Source organism: Euwallacea similis, chromosome 11 (genome assembly GCF_039881205.1).
Source record: "Euwallacea similis isolate ESF13 chromosome 11, ESF131.1, whole genome shotgun sequence".
Lineage (NCBI taxonomy): Eukaryota > Metazoa > Arthropoda > Insecta > Coleoptera > Curculionidae > Euwallacea > Euwallacea similis.
The window spans coordinates 2242842-2262870 of record NC_089619.1 but is presented as its reverse complement, the minus strand read 5'-3'; the positions used below and the strand labels follow the sequence as shown (position 1 = coordinate 2262870).

The following is a 20029-nucleotide window of genomic DNA, read 5'->3' as shown; positions in this document are numbered from 1 at the left end:
ATTTCTTGCTTTCCACAAGCCCGAATATTCTGCAAAAAGAGTAAATGTGGCTATTCAAAGGCAATAGAGAATTTTTTTTTTAGTTATCAATATGTTCGAAAAAAGTCAATTATAGTCAGCATTTTAATTAAATTACATCAATTTTCAATGCAACTGTTCTTCTGGGTTATCCATTTCAGAAGTAATTTATCATTTCGGTATTTTTCCTTGATGAAATTCTGACTATCCAAATTTTACAACCTGTAGATGAAAACGGAGTCGAAATTTCTGAGTGAAATATTTTGGGAGCTTATTTTGGAGCAGCTTTTCTCGAACAATTTTTATCCAAATTCAATCGAAAACTCTTCTAAAAGGGAAATGTGTTTTAAGTCTAGTTTCCAGAGAAATTAATTTAAATATAATTCACATATAGTGACGAAGTTAAGTGAAAAATTAACGAAATTATGTTTGAGAAGCTATTTTCTTGAAATTGAAATCTGTTTCGTACCGAATTTTCAAGGTAGCAAGTGATGAAAGAGAAGATGGAAAGTATGAAAATCGTCCTTCTGGGTTAAGAAGTAATGTACCACCTTCTCTTAAAGGGTTTCCAGCCATCAAAAATTATTAATAATCCTTCTGGTATAATGTTTCTAAGTTTTTTATAAAAGTAGTTAATTAAGTCAAAAATGGAGGCAATTAAATTATTATAAATTTCAGTCATATTGTGAATAAAGGAGATAAATTATCAGTAATCCCGGGTATTTCTCCGCTTGATCAAAATGAACTGAAAAATTGATTAAATATGTTTTGAAATGACAGGGAAACAGATAGAGAAAATTAATCAAAGAACCAAAGAGGCCAAAAAAAAACAAGCAGGCAAAGGAAGCTACTATAAGCCATCAATTGTAATACCTCGGGGAAAGTTTGAAAATAAAGGCCATGAAATAACGAAAATAAATGCTATTGTACATACTTCCGTTCCTATATATATAAGATATTAAATAAACAACAATATCTCAATGGATAAATTTACTCAAGAAACCAATTAGTTACAAGTGCCAATATGCCTTTTCGAATGCAGTGATTTAGATCAGATTAATCCCTATTAGCTGATATTCAAAGAATTGGACTGGCGATCATCGGGGATCAATCTGATTTGTCGGAATTCAGCTTATAGGAATCAATTCGATTTAGATCTTCGTTTCCGAAATAGCCTTATGACTGTCTAAAAAATGTGTCTATTACTATAATAATAAAAAGTTATTTCACTTACGTGTCAGAAGAAAGAGTCACTTCCACACCCAAAAATTAGCTTCAATCTTTATATCGATGTAAATAATCGAGATATTCTCGAAGACTTTATTCATAATTAAACGAGTAGTCTTAGTTGAAAATAATCCAGAAAAATTAGGTATTTCAAATAATAATGAATCTAATATTTCAAGTTTCTGCCTCCTCAATAAATTTCTCTAAATTAAAAGGTCGAGGCGACGTTCACAGCTATTTTTCTCTTTTGTTAAAATTCCCATATCTGATGCCAATGCCTTTCTTTCTATTTATCGAGGATGTTATTTCCGAGGTAACCTGCAGGAAAAAATATTTATTAAATTAAGTGAAAATTATACGTGTTACACAAGCAAATGTTCATGATTAGTTTAATAAAAGCAAATTTCAAGCTCTCTAACTTAAAGTGGCCCATAATTCCTGTATATAGCACCCTTCTTCAGATATTTCTCCGTAGCCGTGACATTCCACTTATCAGCATATCTCATTCATTCCGTTTTCTGCACACCGTTGCAAAAAAGATCAAACGTCAAGATTGCTGAGAAGGTGGGACGTATTATTAAAAGAGCTATTTTTTGTAAGTAAAGTGGATTTTCTTTCATGCCAGTCCTGCAACGTCGACAATTCAATTAGCTCGCGATGAATAGGATCCATGTGCTAAAAAAATTCCGTTCTTACGAAATTCCCTAAGACCTCGCACTCAAAGCTTAAGAGTTTTGGAAAAAAATTGTATATTCTAGCAGCAAATATATTCGCAACACAAACCACGTCCGATTGTTGGAAAACCCACCTCGGTTCGAGCCTCCCTAATATTCATGGCCATTAATACTTTTTAGGGATTCGGTGCTCAAATCCCGGCTATAAACCGCTGGAAGATAAGCGATCAAGGTCTCATGGACCAATATTTTGTGTAATCTTGTATGTCTGAAACGGTTTCGGTGCAATGAGTCCGGATTAAGGAGAGCAAAATTGAAGACAAATATGGTTGGAAGTAGGGCAGTACGTGGCAGGACTTACAGAAATAAAGGTGCGCAATAAGGAGACTATTCTCTGTTCGGTATTTGTCACTGCAGTTGTGCTTGTTGGGTAATGTGTTCGTTGTTTACTCTGGGGTCAACCGCAATTTGTAGATATTCACGGTAAGGACCTAGCCAGGCCTCAAAAACTTTACTTAACAAAATATCCAACTCCATTAGAAGGATTCCTGTACAGCTAGGTGGCAGAACAGAAATTCGAACTAAACATTTATTGTTCGGTTTTATAGTAATTTTGATTTTGATTTTTTCTTAGAACCTTAAAAATAAACGGAAAATAAGCTTAATGTAGTCGAAAAACATGCAGAATTGTGGTTTGAAGAAAGCTCAAAAACCTTAAAAATTTCAATATGTGTGTTCATGACAAGGCATTTGATATTGAGCGTGTTGGAAAAATACCCAACACCGTCTATAAGTGATACAAATCTGCTTGTTGAAAGAAAACAGACCCAACACCGTTTGCACTATAGACAACCCATGAGACTAACTTATGGCCTAGACAACATAAATTAGTCATTACTCTCCCTTTATGATGACACTGTGGGAAGAAAACGGGACAGACGACCTGAGCCTCCTTGTAAAAACACAAAACAGATCACCACTGGCGCCTTTCTTTGTTGACAACCCTAGTAAGGTCATCATTATTCGCTCTTTACCACTAACAGCCGACGCTTCTCCCGAACTTTACGAAAAACGATCATTTGAAGAATTCTGAGTTACCGGCGGTCACTTGTTTGTCTTCATCATTATTAGCACTATGTTAGAAATTTAGGTAATAGCGTAGTGTATGTTTTTTATGTTAAATAAAAACTTAAAGTGTAATCAAGCTCCAAGTGTCTTCTTGTGTCCGTTCAACGTAATAACAGCTGTGGTCCTTAAGCAAGCATTTAAGAAACAAAGACAGACAATTTAAACGTTTGGCATTGTTTTTCAACTGTGCCCCCCTTGTGTTTGGGGTGAGACATCCAATCCCCGAGATTTCATTCCCGATCAGAGTGTCCCATTAAAACCGGTTATTTCAAACTTATCACCACTTCTCTTTTGTCATTCGTACAGCGTAGTATTTGGACAGTTATCAGGTGTAAACGTTCAATTATAGTTATGGAGAACTAAACAGACGCACAACGCATAGAAATTGAGAAAATGCACTACCAAAATGGTGAGAGTTTCGTGTAGATGGTTCGAAAATTTTGTGGATTTTTCGGTCATCATAACGTATTTTCTCGCAGTACAATGGTCTGTTCAAACCCGAAAGAGACCTGTATGTAATCGTTCAGTTCAATCTAGCGAAAACATTGCAGCAGTTAGTATGTTGACCAGAATCCTTTCACCTCGATTTACCATCGTTCTTAGCAATTGGGAGTTTTACGAAGCAGTTTACAGCGAATTTTGACTAAAGATCTAGATTTGCAAACTTACAAGATTCAATTGATACAACATTTAAAGCTAACAAACCATGCACAGCGCCGAACATTCACAGAATGGATATTGGAGCAACAATAGGTAAATGGCAATTTTTCGAAGAAAATCATCTCTGATGAGGGGTATTTCCAACTTGATCGCTGTGTCAACAAACAAAATTGTCGCATTTGGGAAGCTAAGAATCCAAGAGTGATTCTTCAACGTCCCATGCATCCATTACGATCCACTGTTGGCAATGCGGTCACTGTCAACGGCAATCGTTTCCGTGAGATGATAAACAACTTTTTCTGGACTCAAATTGATGCAATGAGTTTCACATACATTTTTTCGACAGGATGACACAATTCGACGTCATTTCAACAGGATGACGCAACCTGCTACACAGCAAACGAAACGACAATATTGAAGGAAAAATTTCAAAGGAGAGTTATCTCGCGTCGTGGCAATGTGATGTGGCCGCCACGATCATGCGATTTGATGTCGTTGGATTTTTTTATTTGAGTTTTTTTGAAAGGAAAGATATATGCCAATAATTCAAGAACAATTCCTGAATTGAAAAACAAGATTCAACGCGCCATTGATAAAAATGAGTCTCACTATGTAAAAATATTATCGGACATTTCGTCAAAAGAACCAACGACTGCCACCAGTCACGAGGAGGCCATTGATCGGATATTGTATTCTAACAATAACCTCCATGTCTATACTCTTTATTACAATAAAAACATCTGACCTTTTCAAATAAACACTGCTTTTTTATCGTTAAAATAATCGGTCTTAATGACACACTTTATTTTTTAGACCTTCCTTACAAATAGTTCAGCTATTAGGACGAAGGGATGTAGTATTACACGAGTATACAGAGGAATGTTCTCTGTGCCCATTATATCGATCACTAACAGAAATTGCAAAATACATTGGCTCAACCCAATATCAATTCCAATATCATATTTCAACTAATTTCAATGATCCGTACTATGCGTATTCAATGTAATATTGTGTTCGAATAATATGGGATCGCGTTAGAAATTAAATCAAATTTGGCCAAACACAATCTAAATCTATAAATTAGGGAACTTCATTTAAATACCAGACTTTCAAAATTGTTGTTGCAGTAAGTTTATCTGCCCAATAACTTTTGGCCATTTTATTCAATTGTTATGGAAATCGAATACCAATAATTTTTATTGAATCTTTTGTTGAGTGAATTTTGGGTAAAAGTTTATTAGATTAATGCATCAGTTTTTCTGTGTAATGCACTGTAAACATGGTCATTTGAAATAATGTGGATTGTGGTTTTTTTCCGAATATTACGGTAGTCTTAAATTTCTTTCTTAAATTTTTAAATAGCAATGAATTCTGCGCAACCTTGCTTAAGTATTTAAGGATGTTTAAAAAAGAACATTTTTTCTCTTCCATCAATAAAATATACTTTCAATTTGCCTATTGAAATTAGTAAAAATCGTTCATTTTTCCTGCCTGCACATCTTCAAGTTATGGAAATGCCTCTTGATACCAAAACTTGATACCTAAAATGTCTTTTTTGTTACATATAATACATTCAGCTAAATCTCAGGATAGTTCTGGACTAAATTATTAGGTCGTGTAGTATGAAATGAGTAGATTCTCGAAATGCCACATTCAACTGCGAATAACTTCACTCTAAATCTATATTTGGACTTGACTTTTTTATGTGGAAAAGGCACATTCTCCCTCTTTCGATCAGAGTTTAAAGTGTTAAAAATTATTGAAAACTTTTATTTTTATAAACATTTTTGTGCAGCCATGCAAAATAGTGAAATTCGTGTGTTAATGAAATATGAGTTCCACCGTGGAACCACAACAGCTCAGACGGCTCGCAATATTAATGATGTGTTTGGTACTGAAGTCACTTCACAGCAAACAGTATCTCGTTGGTTCATGAAATTTCGTTCTGGCAATTATAACCTGAACTAACCTGAACAAATGAACCACGTGGACGACCTGAAACTCAAGTGGATAACGATTATCTGAAAGCCGTGGTGGAAGCGAATCCACGTCAAAGTGCAAGCGAATTATCGTTAATATTCAGTATAACCAAAAAAACAATATTGACTCATTTGGCTGAAATTTGTAAGGTGAAAAAGCTGGACAAGTGGGTACCGCATGAGTTGAGCGACATACAGAAAGAACAACGTCTCGAAGCTTGTTCTTTGTTGTGCCAGTATAATAACGATCCATTTTTGAATCGGATTGTTACTTGTGATGAGAAATGGATCCTATATGACAATACCAGACGTTCATCGCAGTGGTTGGATCAAGATGAACCACCAAAACATTGTGCGAAAAAAAATCTTCATCAAAAGAAGCTTATGGTGTCCGTTTGGGGGTCCAACGCAGGTGTCATCCATCACAGCTTCATGAAATCTGGTGAATCGATTACGGCTGATGTCTACTGCCGACAACTGACCGAAATGATGAGGCAACTGACGGTTAAGCAGCCAAGATTAGTCAATCGAAGCGCACCGCTATTGTTGCACGACAACGCTCGGCCACACACCGCACAAGTCACCTTGGCCAAGCTACAGGAGTTGGAATTGGAAACTCTTCGTCATCCACCGTATTCACCCGACTTAGCACCCACTGATTACCACTTCTTTCAAAATTTGGATAACTTCTTGGTAGGGAAAACATTCAACTCCGACGAGGCTGTCAAAGCTGCCTTCCAAGAGTTTATCGACTCCCGGCCTGCAGGCTTTTACAGCAGGGGAATCAATGAACTTCCCGTTAAATGGCAGAAGTGTATTGATAATGGTGGTGCATATTTTGATTGACAGTAAAAACACTTCATATGAAAAAAAAAAAACTAAAGTTTCAATTCAATTCTACTCATTTCATACTACACGACCTAATATGTAAAATAATGAAATAACGAATTTATGAAATTTCTAGTGCAACTCGACAAATTACAATTTTCTAATATTATACAATATTAACTTCATATCTTCTAGTATTTTCATTTTTACACTTATTTTCATTTTTTCTATTGTTTTACTCGTTTCTTATATTTTTTTAGTTATCCAATCAGTCTATGTTACCTTCAATAGTCTCTTGCAGGAAGTTATTTCTCCATTTCTTTATCTCATCACAAGTTATTAAATTAGATTCATGCTCTACAGATACGCTTATAATACTTATGATTTCCTTTATTGATTTTCATTCATAAGATGACTTCTAAATATAATTTTCAATGGGAATTCGTCGGGTATTCCCTCAGTCATCTTTATAGAATATTTTACTCTTCCTATAGAAATTTTAATATAAAATACATATTTGATACGTCAAGATCTTGATCGATACACAATTTGATATGTCAATCATTCTTACACGTTTGTTAGTAAAAGTCGATTATGTAGCTCGATGTTAATATCGAAAACCATTAACTCTACCACCTTCAATCCCTAAAATTGCCTAAAGTACTCTCCCTTTCCTACTAGCAGTTCATCGATGAAAAAAATTGTCATAATTCATTGCGTGTGATTTTTTTCAGTATTCCATGGTGTCATCAACGCAAGAAGTTGATGCTATTATGAAATATTGAAAAAAATGAATATCCCGTATGTAGAATGAATTTCTCACTATAGTTAGTTTGAATATGTGAACATATTCTTGCCTGAAATAAGCAGAAGTTAATTGTTTATTTTTCGAGTTTGGGAAGTATTATTTTTATTAAACTAATACCACCAAATATCTGAGAAAATCTTCAGTTAAAAAGCAAATAACTAACTTCAATATACTTGATTGCCAAGACGGATCTATTTTCGCAAATAGTTTCAATCTGTATCTTTTAAAAAGAGTTCAAGATTGTGAAGTTCTTTCCATTTATTGGAGGTTTTTCTTGAAACGTTAATTAAAGAACATGTCTAATTAATGACAACTGAGTGTTTTAGCACAAAAATGATTCTATACGACTGAAGCTAACGTGTCGCACATTGCACGCAAGAAAACACTTCATCAAGCTTGTAGTTTTTTGTATGCATAGCAAATATGGCAATGTTCCCAGCACGTTATGCATGCAAATGGCTATTTCACTATACCTATAGAGCCAAGTTTCAAGCCAGAAAGCTAATTTGTAACATTCACGAAGTAATTTTCCAGGTAAATGGACGAGAGAAGATGAGAGTTATCTTATAGTAACATATAAATAATAAAAGGATAATCTATAATTATTGTTCATTAGTTTGCCAAAGAGAAGACATATTGTTACGTGTAATTACGATCTTCGTGATTTTACGAAGAAATTATGATAGGGAAGCAATGATAATGAGATCTTCGCAATACATTCAAGTGGCAACCCGAACAAACCAGAATTGATGTTTCCAAGATTCTTTAATAACCTTTACTGATTTCCTTAAAAAAGATCAGTAATAACCTAACCTAGTGTGATTTAAATCGAAATGGCCATTAATCTCTCCTAATTTTAAGAGATTTAACAGATCTTGAAGATTAGAATAAAATTAAATTTTAAGGTTAGTTCAGGCTAGGAACTTAAATTTTGCACCGATGCTTCACTAACTTGACCTGAATATTTTCACGATTTTTCAATGAACTGAAATGACCTGATTTTATTCGGCAGTACCGGCCTTATGGCGGGCGAGGTTCTGCGACTACCCAGGAATGGTGGCTGATTTTTCTGGTCAACAGTATTTCTTGAGGATAGGTGGGCGGTGATTAAAAGTGTCGCCCAACACATTTTGTAAGGCCGGCTCTGCATTTAGTCGATGCAAAATTAATGTTTGTGCATTTGATTTTTATAAGATTACACTTCATGCGTTTCATGGTGTATTATATTTTTCTACGTACATTCATCGCCACATTTATCTGGACTAATGCTTTATGTAATCTGGATAATACGACCATTCATCAGGATATATGCTGAATTTGATACATTGAACTATAAGCTAAACTACGCTGTCTGCAGAATTAATAACGGATAATTTATTTGTGATCTATATCAACTTGACAATTTATAGACTCTTTCATTTCCAGGCTCTCCTCCAAGCCCACGACGTAGTGGCCCATGAGGTCTATGGAGAAGACGCTGTACGAGTCACCCCTCCGCCCCTTCTGCCATATCTAAATGGTGGGGAGGATCTCGATGGTCCCAATGGGGAACTCGAGTTGGAGAACGTTACCAGGGTACGGTTGGTGCAATTCCAGAAAAATACTGATGAACCCATGGTGAGTCTCATTAACCACCATTTTATGTTTATTCGTTTAGCGAGTTGTGAAAATTATTCCTGACAACTGCGCGAGAGGTTGTAAGTTGTAACGGAATACTTTAAAAGAAATTAAAATTTAGTAGTTTTCACGACATGGGGCAGTTATGGAAGTAACTATTAGAACTTGGGGTAATGGAGAGCTTCGAACTAATTTGGCTTCCCTCCAGGGTATGTATTTTTATAGACCAATGCTTAATAAGTAGTTCCATATATTACATTGAAATATCGTAATGGCTTATATTGTAATAAAATTGCGGCTTATCCGTCATGTAGTTTCTACCTGCCTTTTTGATGGTAGAAAAACAGACCTTTCGACCCAAAACATCTCTGGTACAAATTACGGGATGCGTCATTGAGGAAAAGGTGTAGTGATAACAATTTATCACGTGGAGAAACCAGAAAATGTCTAAAAGGTCGGAAACTCCCGGACAAATTTTCCATAGTTATTATTCTCTTTCCACGTATTATGTTTCTTGCGTCGTTTTATTCCGAGTCGGGCAATCTCCATGAGAAGACATTTTAGAGCAAAATATAGCTCTAATATAGTTAAATTACGTCTTATAATATCCATAAGACCTTCTCATACTTCATTTTGCGACATGTTGTGTTTGGCATGGAGATGGAATATCATTTTCCTTTTATTACTATGTTTTGGAGCGGAATAACGCCATTGATCTTCTTTCATTGACTGAACAACAGTTATTTATGGAATTGTTTGTGAACTGTGTAGAATTTATTTATAAAACGAAATTGGATTTTCTATATTTGAATCTGTACTTGATATGCGTAAGATGAGATGTCGAAAATTTTGGGGAAGGTAAATTTAGTTCGAAGAGTCTCCTTGTGAGCTTTCCGCTTACCTCTGATCATCTATGTATTAGAATTACCTATTTTTTTGTAGTTTTAGTTGATCAAAGATATATAACGTGTGATAAAAATTGCCACACAAATTATATATATATATATATATATATAATTTGTTGTAACAGTAATATAATTGATCAAATTACATACATATAACGCCATGGATAACATACAGAAAGTGTTAGAACCAGTAGCCTTTCCATACATTCAGCGTATCGGAAACGTGCTTTTTCAATAAAAGAATACACGGTCACATATTGTTCGTGTAACTATAGCTCACCTACAACATCGCAATGTTAATGTGCTTCCTTGACCTCCACGCTCTCCTGATCTTTCTCCCATACAACATGTATGGGACATCGCGGGAAGAAGAATTACCACACTAGCCAACCCATGACGTACTTTAACAGAGTCACGAAATGCAATTCAAGTTGCCTGAGATATACTGCCTCAAGGGGACATCGACTATTCGCTTAGAACCATGCCTCAAGGAGTTTCTGAGGGTATAAATTCACAAGGTGGTTTTACAGATTATTAGAATTTTAAAGACCTTCTGTCCTTCGGTTCACTCTAAAGGCCGTATAAGGTTAAGGGGTCAATTCGACCCCCACGGGCGATCGATCTGAAATTTTTACCAATTGTCCCTATCACTCAAAGGACTTACCACATAAAATTTCAACTTCCTAAGTCTCACCATTCAAGGGTAGGACGGGGTTGAGGGTGAAAACTTTAAAACGCCATATCTCGGGAACTATTCATCGTACAGCGTGGGGCAAAATGGTGCGTCCTTCAGTAACCACCTTCTTATTTTCATATACTTGGAGATTTATCGGTTGATGCCAAAGGGCCGAAATCTAAAAAAAACACTTAGGGATTTTAGAGGAGTTCACACTTTGGTACACTAACCATTTTTGCACACTGTGCAGAGCGCCTCTCGAAGTATCTACCTACGTTGAATCAGATTGGTATCAAATTCAGTATTTGGGATCTAACGATTCAAAGTATAGGTATACAGGGTTATTGTTTTTTAGTTTATTATTTTAATTTAATAATTAAAGTTTTCACCCTCAACCCCGTCCTATCCTTGAATGGTGAGACTTAGGAAGTTGAAATTTTATGTGGTAAGTCCTTTGAGTGATAGGGACAATTGGTAAAAATTTCAGATCGATCGCCCGTGGGCGCCGAATTGACCCCTTAACCTTACACGGCCTTTACATAATTTATTTTATATAGTGTTGTCACTATATTTACGAAGTTTCATTAAAATACGCAAATTATTTTTAGGTGTTGCAATTTTTATTATAAGTAGTATGACCTAAAAATCAACTTAGTATGTTCACACAGAGAGAACAGTCGAGCACAAAAAACAATGCTAGAAAAAACTTAAATATGAAAATGAAATATAACAAGAAGGTAGGATTATACAGTTATTGCAAAATTCTATCTAACTTTAGAACCATAGAAAAAGTACTAGACAAAGACTGAAACCGACTGGGGATAAAATTGAAGATTAAATTGAATTAAAATCTTGAACCGAAAAGCTGCAAGTAGCCCTTGGGAAACAAGGCAAGAAAGAGTATCGGACCATAAAAATAATATAGCGCCCTCTGGGCCACGAAAACCCAGATGTTTCATAAGAGTCTTGATTCATTTGTTCCTAAAACAGAACACGTAGAAAAAGAAGTAGCCTAAGTAGCTCAACGGAGGAAGAGAAAGAGAGAGAGGAAGCAAGTGCGAAATGACTTGAAGGTAGTGTAAAAAGAAGGGGGCGTTATGACGAAGAACACCAGTATAAGCAGCATAAGATGATGAATTTGTGTGAGAAAGACAAACATTAGGCACTACACTTTTGATTGTTTTTATGTTAATAAGTCTAAAATCAAATATGGTTCCTAGAAGAAAAATCGACCATCATGGCCTGATTGATATGTTCAATATAAACACAAACATTTCTTTGGTCAATTTCATTATTTTCTGCAACAGTCACCGAAAAATAAATTAATTTCGGTCAAAGGAAAATTCTCATAAACAAGTCTGTTTCCGTTGGAAACTGCGCTTTCTTTGTTCAACTGGATCTTAACCTTTAGAATTGGTGTGTCAATCGTGGCAACACAGGCAACATCCTGAAGTAAAAAATCTAGCGGTCAGCAAATAACTATGTCATTAAATCGGGGAAGTTCTTAACTTAAATTTAAGAAAATTCTGGACAAGAACGAGAAGGAGCTCATTAATTGGAAAACAGAACGTCTGACTCCGAATAAAGAGTGCAAAAGAGGAACTAATATAATTACTGACCAATGGTTATCTAATATTTGCTTTAAATACCAGAGAGGATGTATGACTCCCTGGATAACCTGGAGTTTTATTCTCAGAATTAGACGAATAGTCTTAGCACCAAACTTTGTCTAAGAATTTTTGCATTGACGTATCCATAGCTGAATCGAAGAATCTTTGCGTGCACATCATCAACACACCGTCATTAATATTCATAGAATGCAATCACAACAATTCAATGAGAACTTTTGAAATGAGCAGGAAACGGCCGAAGCACACATTTTCCCGGCACACGATGTTGAGAGGGTTTCGTGGAATTTCCGTTACGAGGGCCGCAATTGTATATTTGCGATATTACAACCATAGTGACCTATAGTAATTGCACCACCTTGTATATATTTCGTTATAATGCTACATTATTGACGTGTGGCAACAGTAGAAGATAGGTACAAAACTACGCTGATGAAGTGTTTCTATTTCATTACAAACTACAGATAAGAAGATCCTACTGTTTATAGTTGATGATAGCTCAAAGGAAAGAAATTGATGACCGAATACAGAGAAAGTGGAGAAATCAACAGGAAACATTCCAAAAAGTAGTACTGCTAAAAGGAGTTAAGACTACATTCAAGAGAGAGAAAGAGAAGCAGGAAGCATAATTATTTCTTCAGAGAAATTTAAATCATGCTGCAAAAAATTATAAATAGAGAGGAATCGCGAACTGTTCCTAACTGTCATCATCTCTAAGAATGGACCAACTTCTAACAGATCGAGAATTATCGTTGTGATGCCATAAATCGTTCAAGTTCTTTGCGTAGAACATCGGAATTAAATCCACAATGAACAGTCCGAGTTGATAGTGCCATTGTATCCCAATTTTTCAAAATATCTTATGAAAGTACTGTAAGGTATCGCATTTGGAGGTTTTCGATCTTCATTTTCCGGCTTTAATTCTGGCAGTTTTAGATGCTTTCATCTACCTTAAGTTGATAGTGAATACTTACAAAGCCCCTCTTCTGTCTCAAATATTATACAGTGCTCTTGTAAGCCTTCTGAAATTGCATCATTTTCGCTAATGCTCCGAAAGCTTGCATTTTCAAGGCACAGAAACGGTAATCTCCCTAACATAATGCTGAAATGTACTTATCTACTCTGCGATGATAAATTATTACATTAATGTAGAAATTAGTTTATATAATATCGAGGCTTTTACACGAAACCTGATTCATTAGAGTGCAGCTTCAATATTTGCGTGTCATAATAATGTATGGTATTACTAACTGGAATTTATATTCCCAAGGCGGTAAATGTTGCCATACAGAACAAATTTGATACTCTCGTGAAATCTCCAGTTAGGGAGTCAAGTAATTAAGACGTGGTCATTATTTTGCAGGGTATTACCTTAAAAATGAATGAGGATGGCAAGTGCATAGTGGCGAGGATCATGCATGGGGGCATGATACATCGACAGGCCACCCTTCATGTTGGAGACGAAATTAGAGAAATTAATGGAATACCTGTGGCCAATCAGTCCGTTGGAGCTTTGCAGAAAATACTCGTAAAGTATCTTATGTTCCTCATTATTTTTATGTTATTTTGGTCTTTATAGAGGGAAGCACGAGGTTCTGTCACCTTCAAAATAGTTCCCTCTTACCGAAGTGCCCCACCGCCCTGCGAGGTAAGTTCATCATGTTTTGTTTGGTCCCAATCATTTTTATTATAAATATCATGTGTATTCGTAGTACCTATCGGTATTTTTCATTTTTGGCACATCCCATCAAACCAGTGTAAATGTTTCTTTTATTTTATATTATCATACCTTTGTGTAACAGTTCAATTAGTACCAAAGCTTACATGATAGCTGCCTGTTTTAGGGAGCAAAGAGGCGATCGAAAATTAGTGTAACAAACAAGCTTCATTAGCATATATTTTATTTAGTTCAAAAATCATTTATTTGCTTTTTATTGCTTGTTGTAATTCGTATACCCCTATATTTTTAGACTCCTAGCCGGGCTTCTTAATTCAAAGCTTTGTGTATGAATGAGTGTAACGTAGGAAAGGTAAGAGCGATTCACGTAAGGTTTTATGGAAGGTTTTGTTACGTAACCCTTTAGGTTCAGTTACATGAAAATTGCAGCATTTTAATGTTTTAGGGCTTAATAAATCCCAGGCAGACTTCTTATAGATTATGTCTAATCTAATGCATCATTCGGATTATCAGTTTTGTTTGTTTTGTCCTATATTCGATTCCCTCGTTATTTGAGCGTTTGTGATTGATGGTTCGTTTATTAGCTTAATTTTAAAAATAGGCTAAATCATTCTTTCGAAATTCTCGATCAATATCTTTTCGACTAGGTTCAGTTTTCAACCAGCATTGCAATAATCAAAATACAGGCTTGTGACATTCTTTTCTTAGTTTCCTTCCTCCTCTTCATTGTCTGCAGCTCATCTTGCTCTCTAGGTTCTTCTTGATAAAGGCTATCATTTATTTCTCCCATGTAATCGTTGTTTTACTCATTCTCGAGTGACCATATCGATCAGTCTTCGTCTTTTATTGGGATTTCGACAAAAATAATTTACCACTTTCGTTTCTAATGTTCTATCTAATACCCAAACGTCATTATATACAATCATAGAAATTTTTCAGAAATCGAAAAAATCTACCTGAAATCTTATTAATTTTGCAATTTTGGTGACATTTAAAAAGTCAAAAGGATTCAATTGTAAACTTTGAAGAAATGCTCAGAACCTACATCCAGATTTTTGTAGAAGAATTTTCCTGTGAATTATATGGCACTTCCAAGATTCAACAGTTCGGTCCCTCAAAATCAGTCACTCTATTCTATAACGTTAGAGTGCTACAATTCTCAATCAGAGCCAGGAAATAATCCATCAATTCATATAAATGTTAGAAATGACAATGATATGATGGTGAATGGTGTAGGTCTACATTAATGGTGATCAGAACCCCAAAATATGCATGTAGAATGCTCGCACCCACCCCTCTAATATTTACAACAACAACTATGAGTTATTAGGCCGCAAAGGAAGGAATATTAAAGCTCTTTTATGAACAACTTTTTGAAGTTCTTTATGCGTATCCTCTGTGCTAGAAGACTATACAATTCCTTAGAAGAGATCAGTCGAAAAGGCAAGACATAAAATATACAGTCTGGGTTTTTCACTTCCAAGCTAAGAATATGACTGCTGAAATCTAACGGAGGGACTTCTGATATGTTTCGTAGTCTAAAAAAGGTATTCAACAGTGCTTTACACCATTGCGATATTTACAGGAGCTGCGAGATTCTAAAATTGACACCTGTTCGAGAATATCAAATAAAAGACAGAAAAATGCATTGAACAGAAAGATCGATCCATGATGATGATTAAAATATGGCAGGTCAACGGCAGAATAATTAAATAAATAGAAAAAGTCCTAAGTCGTGTAAATCCGATTATAAAAACAAAAATAAGTGAAGATCAGAAATGAGAAACTTTTATTGTAGTTCATTTCTGAAATTCAACCTGAAGAAGAAGAATTATGGCTGTGGAATGACTAAGAGTTCAAATTTCCCCCTTTAATAGTGGAAATACAGGAAACATTCAAAATTGATCTAAAAACAAATCTTCAATAGAGTGAACTAATTTTGAAATATTTAAACAACGAAGTAACTTTGGAGCATAGCTGCCAGAATTTTTCAGACATCAAATTAAATACAAGCACTTTTCCTTTATTTTTTGTTAATTTTGGTAGAATGACCCTGATTTCATTTCATCCTCAACATCAGCTCAATATAAAATTTCACTATGTCTCTAGTATGCCTGATCATAAGATTTCTCATGAGGTTCCAATGAATGTTTTAGTGGCAGATAATTCCTCTAAATCATCCCTTAGCTCATATAGATTGTGTTGATCTCAATAAATTTTGAGCGATTGTGTGGAGTCACAAAGTGAGTCGCGTTTAATCTTTTAAAGTTTTCCAAAAAATTCTTTATTGGAGTTTCTAAAGTTAAAAATTTTTTTTTAATATCCTGATACACAACTTCTTTGGAAAACTCCCGAGTTTTTTGTTTTTATTAACTTCTCAAAAAAATTCTATTCCTATTCAAGCTAAATTTTAGAAAATTTTATTAACATTTCTTTCTGTTTCCTTTAGTTGTTCAGGATTAAACCACTGCCTGTACTTGTAAGTACTTAGTTACCTAGCTAAATTACTACTGGAACTTGGTGTGATGTGCTTAAACGTTTGTGTTCTTAGTTTTTTTACTTGACTTAGTTCCCCCTTAAGTCGTTTAATATGGACGTTTAACGTTGGTGACTATTTCAGATATTTGTCAGAGCGCAGTTCGACTACGATCCTCTAGAGGACGATCTGATTCCATGCGCACAAGCAGGCATAGCCTTTAAAACTGGTGATATTCTACAAGTAAGTATGAGATCTAAAAAAAATGTAAAAAAGGATTTTTTTAGCAATAGTTCTACACCCTATATACTTTTTATTCTTTGATGTAAATCACCAAAATTCGTCGAATTGAAGGCAGACAACATTTAGAGTATTGTAGCATAACTTTTAGTATTTGAGAACTTCTGATTTGACCGGAAGAGACACATTAGACACGTACCCTAGTTCTTACATTTTAAAACTTAAAGGAAGTTGCGAATTTTCAAGTTAACTATTTGTTTTTGGTTTAATGGAATACCTGTCTACGTTCTTACATCATTTGTCTTCATTTTTTTCTTTCCATTAACTTAATTAAGTTTATTTATCAAAAATAGTATTTTTATGCACTAAATTTTTTTTATTAAAAAGTAATTTTAAAAAAATTATGTGCTTTTATACATTTTCTGTTGCTTAACTATATCAATTCCTAAAGAGTTTTTCTCTAAAACTTAAAAGAGAATAAAATCAACTGAAAACTCTATAAGCTTAATTCGATACTATTTTTTATTAAAACTATGTCTTGGAATAGCTTCTAGGACTTTTTATTTTGTAATCATATGCTCAATTTTTAGATTATAAGTAAAGATGACCACCACTGGTGGCAGGCTCGTAAGGATCAAGCAGGATCAGCTGGACTGATCCCGTCTCCCGAATTGCAAGAATGGCGAGCCGCTTGCGCGGCTATGGAGAAATCTAAACCGGAACAAGGTAATTTATGTTTGCATTTTTTATGTAATTTTTTGTGTTGCAAATTTATGATTTTTAATTATAGAAAATAGTGATTCAAGCTTAAAATTTGTTCGGTGCAACAGAAATTCGTGAAGTTTGTACTTCTGCAATTGTCACAAAATTCGAATCAAAAACCTTAAGCTTGGGGAAAGCTATTGAAGTATATTGAAACGCTCGGCACGGCGTAAAGTACGAGAAATAAGCGGTTGATAGAAGCAAAGGGCTTCCTTTTTCAGGGACCTTTTAAAGCATTGCCTTGCGGTTCTGTAATGTTGTCTTATTTTATGGTCAAATCTTGAGGTTCAAAACTGTTCTCGATTTAATGAAAAAGCATTTGTTATATTTGCGAATTGTATAATATACGGATTCCACTGACTGTTTTTCCCACATTTTTGTTTAAGCTTTTTTAAGCAATAACGAATATCAATCAAAACTCAAAACAAATAACATTTTTTGCAGCTCTAAGTTGCTGAAAATAGGAAATGGTTACATATAAGCCTGTTTGTGTATGAAGTTTTATTTAGCGATTTGTTATGTGTGTTAATTTCTTTATTATCGTTTATGATTTATTTCAATGTTTCACTTACAAAACTGAATCAAATGTTTTATTTTACAGCAGATCATTAGCCACCATTTCTTCATGAGTAATAGAGATGAAAGTAGCTGGTTTTTACAGAAATTATACTTTAGCATAACAAAATGAAACTTTATGTAGTGGTTTGAAAATAATCTAGAAGAAAATTACCACCACAGTATCCAAATATTTTGCCTATAACCGGGACTAATATTTAACAATCTGAAAATTCATACTTTCCCTACGTAACCTACTTTCATTCTCTGTTTCCAACGTAAGAAATGCTCAGACTTATTTCAGTGCACTATTGTATTTTTCCTTTTCATATATGCATGGGTATACAGACAGCGCTTTCATAAATGGTTTTTGTAAGTTTTTTTGTAAAACTAACCTGCTGAATGACCCTTAGATTTTTAAAAGATCTACAAATGGAAAAAAGGCAAAATGGTTTACATATTTTATTTGTCTTTAAACTTCTGATAAACTGCTATATGAAGACCTACAGAAAGGACCAGAAATCGTAACAGAAACTTTCAAAACATATCATAAATGAAGGCGATCCGGAGGGGGCATAGTCATCAATTTAATAACTTGACCTTAATCAATAAAGAACTGTATTTGTCAGGTAACAGACGACAAAGGGAATCATTTATGCTATTTCTTGTTCTGAATTTCTGTATAGAAGTAATCATTTATGAAAGCTTGGGATCTTGGACTATTCCGCGCTGCCGCCTCTACGTCGCGCTTTGGGCCTCATTTGAAATTCGGTGCTCACCCCTTAAATTCATTTTAAAGTTATGAAGCCTTAAAAGCTCTTTTAATTTGCACCAATAAATTAATTCACACACAGGACACAGAACAGAAAATTTTCTGTTTTTGACGAAATTCTCCCTAATTTGGAAAGAAATTAAATGCTAATACGCTTTTTTGAACTAGTCAGTATATTTAAAATTATATTTATCTTATATATCTGCCTCTATTTTCTAACGTTTGTATTTAAGCCTTTCTTCTATCTCGACCAGATTTTAAGAAAATTGTTGGACAAGAAAAATTTGGACATCCTGTATAAAATACGTCATAGAAGTAATGGGAAACAACAGGATTTTTACGCTTCCAAAATTTATTTAAAAATGAGGATCGATGGAAATATGCCGAAAACAATGAAAACTGGTACAGTATTTAAGAGAGATACAAGAGATATATTATACTTCATGGCGATAAGAAAAAGATATTATACTTCACGGCGGTACTGGAAATGAATAAAAAGTTTCACTATTCTAAAAGTAAATACATTCAAAAGCTTCTTTTTGGCCAATGTTTGCATTTATTTCAAAATTTGCAGAATTTAACAATGGAAATGTTCTAGAACCACACTTATGGTACATGTGGAAAAACTATCTTTTTCGTATAAAAAAAAATACAAGGGTTAAAAATCGGCCCTGAAACGGACGCACCGAATAGTACTTCTTCCCAGTATTTCATGGACTAAACTATTCTTCAATTTCACATTTTGAGTTAATTTTGATCATTATATGCATTCGTATTTAATGTAATATTTTTCTTCATTCTTACAATATTAAAGTTGCTTACTTCAGGATTTTTTTGAGTTATTTATTGTAAACTCATGATTTTTTTTTGTCCTGAAACACGCAAGATGTATATACTTATCTGTCCCTATTCGTTGTGATTATCTTTCTTTGTTGTATGGGCTAGACTTCCAAAAAGGATGCACATCACATGCTAACGGATGTGATGGCTCTACAGGTATACATTGAAAGTAGTTCTGTTGTAGTTTTTCCTTAATTTTAATTTAAAAAAGTGTTGAAACGCGGAAGACTTTTTTAGTTAACTTTGCATGTCCTCTAGCTTATAGCTGCCTCTGCGAGGAATAACCGACATGATATGCTGGATAAAATAAAACATTGTCATATCTGCATGGCCATTACCAAAATGCCTAGAATTTGCAGAATTCATTAAAACAATTTAATGTTTTTCAGTCAATTGCTCAATATTCGGAAGAAAAAAGAAGCAGTACAAGGACAAATATTTGGCAAAGCACAACGCAGTTTTCGACCAATTAGATTTAGTTACCTACGAAGAAGTCGTTAAATTACCTAGTAAGTACCTATTCAATGTGAAATAATTCGTTTTATGACTTTATTCTGA

General features: G+C 34.5%; 1 protein-coding gene across 6 annotated transcripts in view; it reads left to right on the top strand.

Annotated features, from left to right (window-relative positions):
- The window catches only part of CASK (peripheral plasma membrane protein CASK), a 127561-nt gene that overhangs the window by 101543 nt on the left and 5989 nt on the right, over positions 1-20029 (top strand). For 2 of the 6 annotated variants that reach the window (XM_066394942.1, XM_066394939.1), the window contains 8 exons: positions 8748-8939; positions 13512-13676; positions 13728-13796; positions 16276-16305; positions 16447-16545; positions 17133-17268; positions 19577-19627; positions 19861-19980. In XM_066394942.1, the coding sequence (XP_066251039.1) occupies positions 8748-8939; positions 13512-13676; positions 13728-13796; positions 16276-16305; positions 16447-16545; positions 17133-17268; positions 19577-19627; positions 19861-19980 (862 nt within the window). The remainder of the gene's footprint in view (positions 1-8747; positions 8940-13511; positions 13677-13727; positions 13797-16275; positions 16306-16446; positions 16546-17132; positions 17269-19576; positions 19628-19860; positions 19981-20029) is intronic. The other 4 variants (XM_066394941.1, XM_066394944.1, XM_066394940.1 and 1 more) reach the window with 3 other exon arrangements.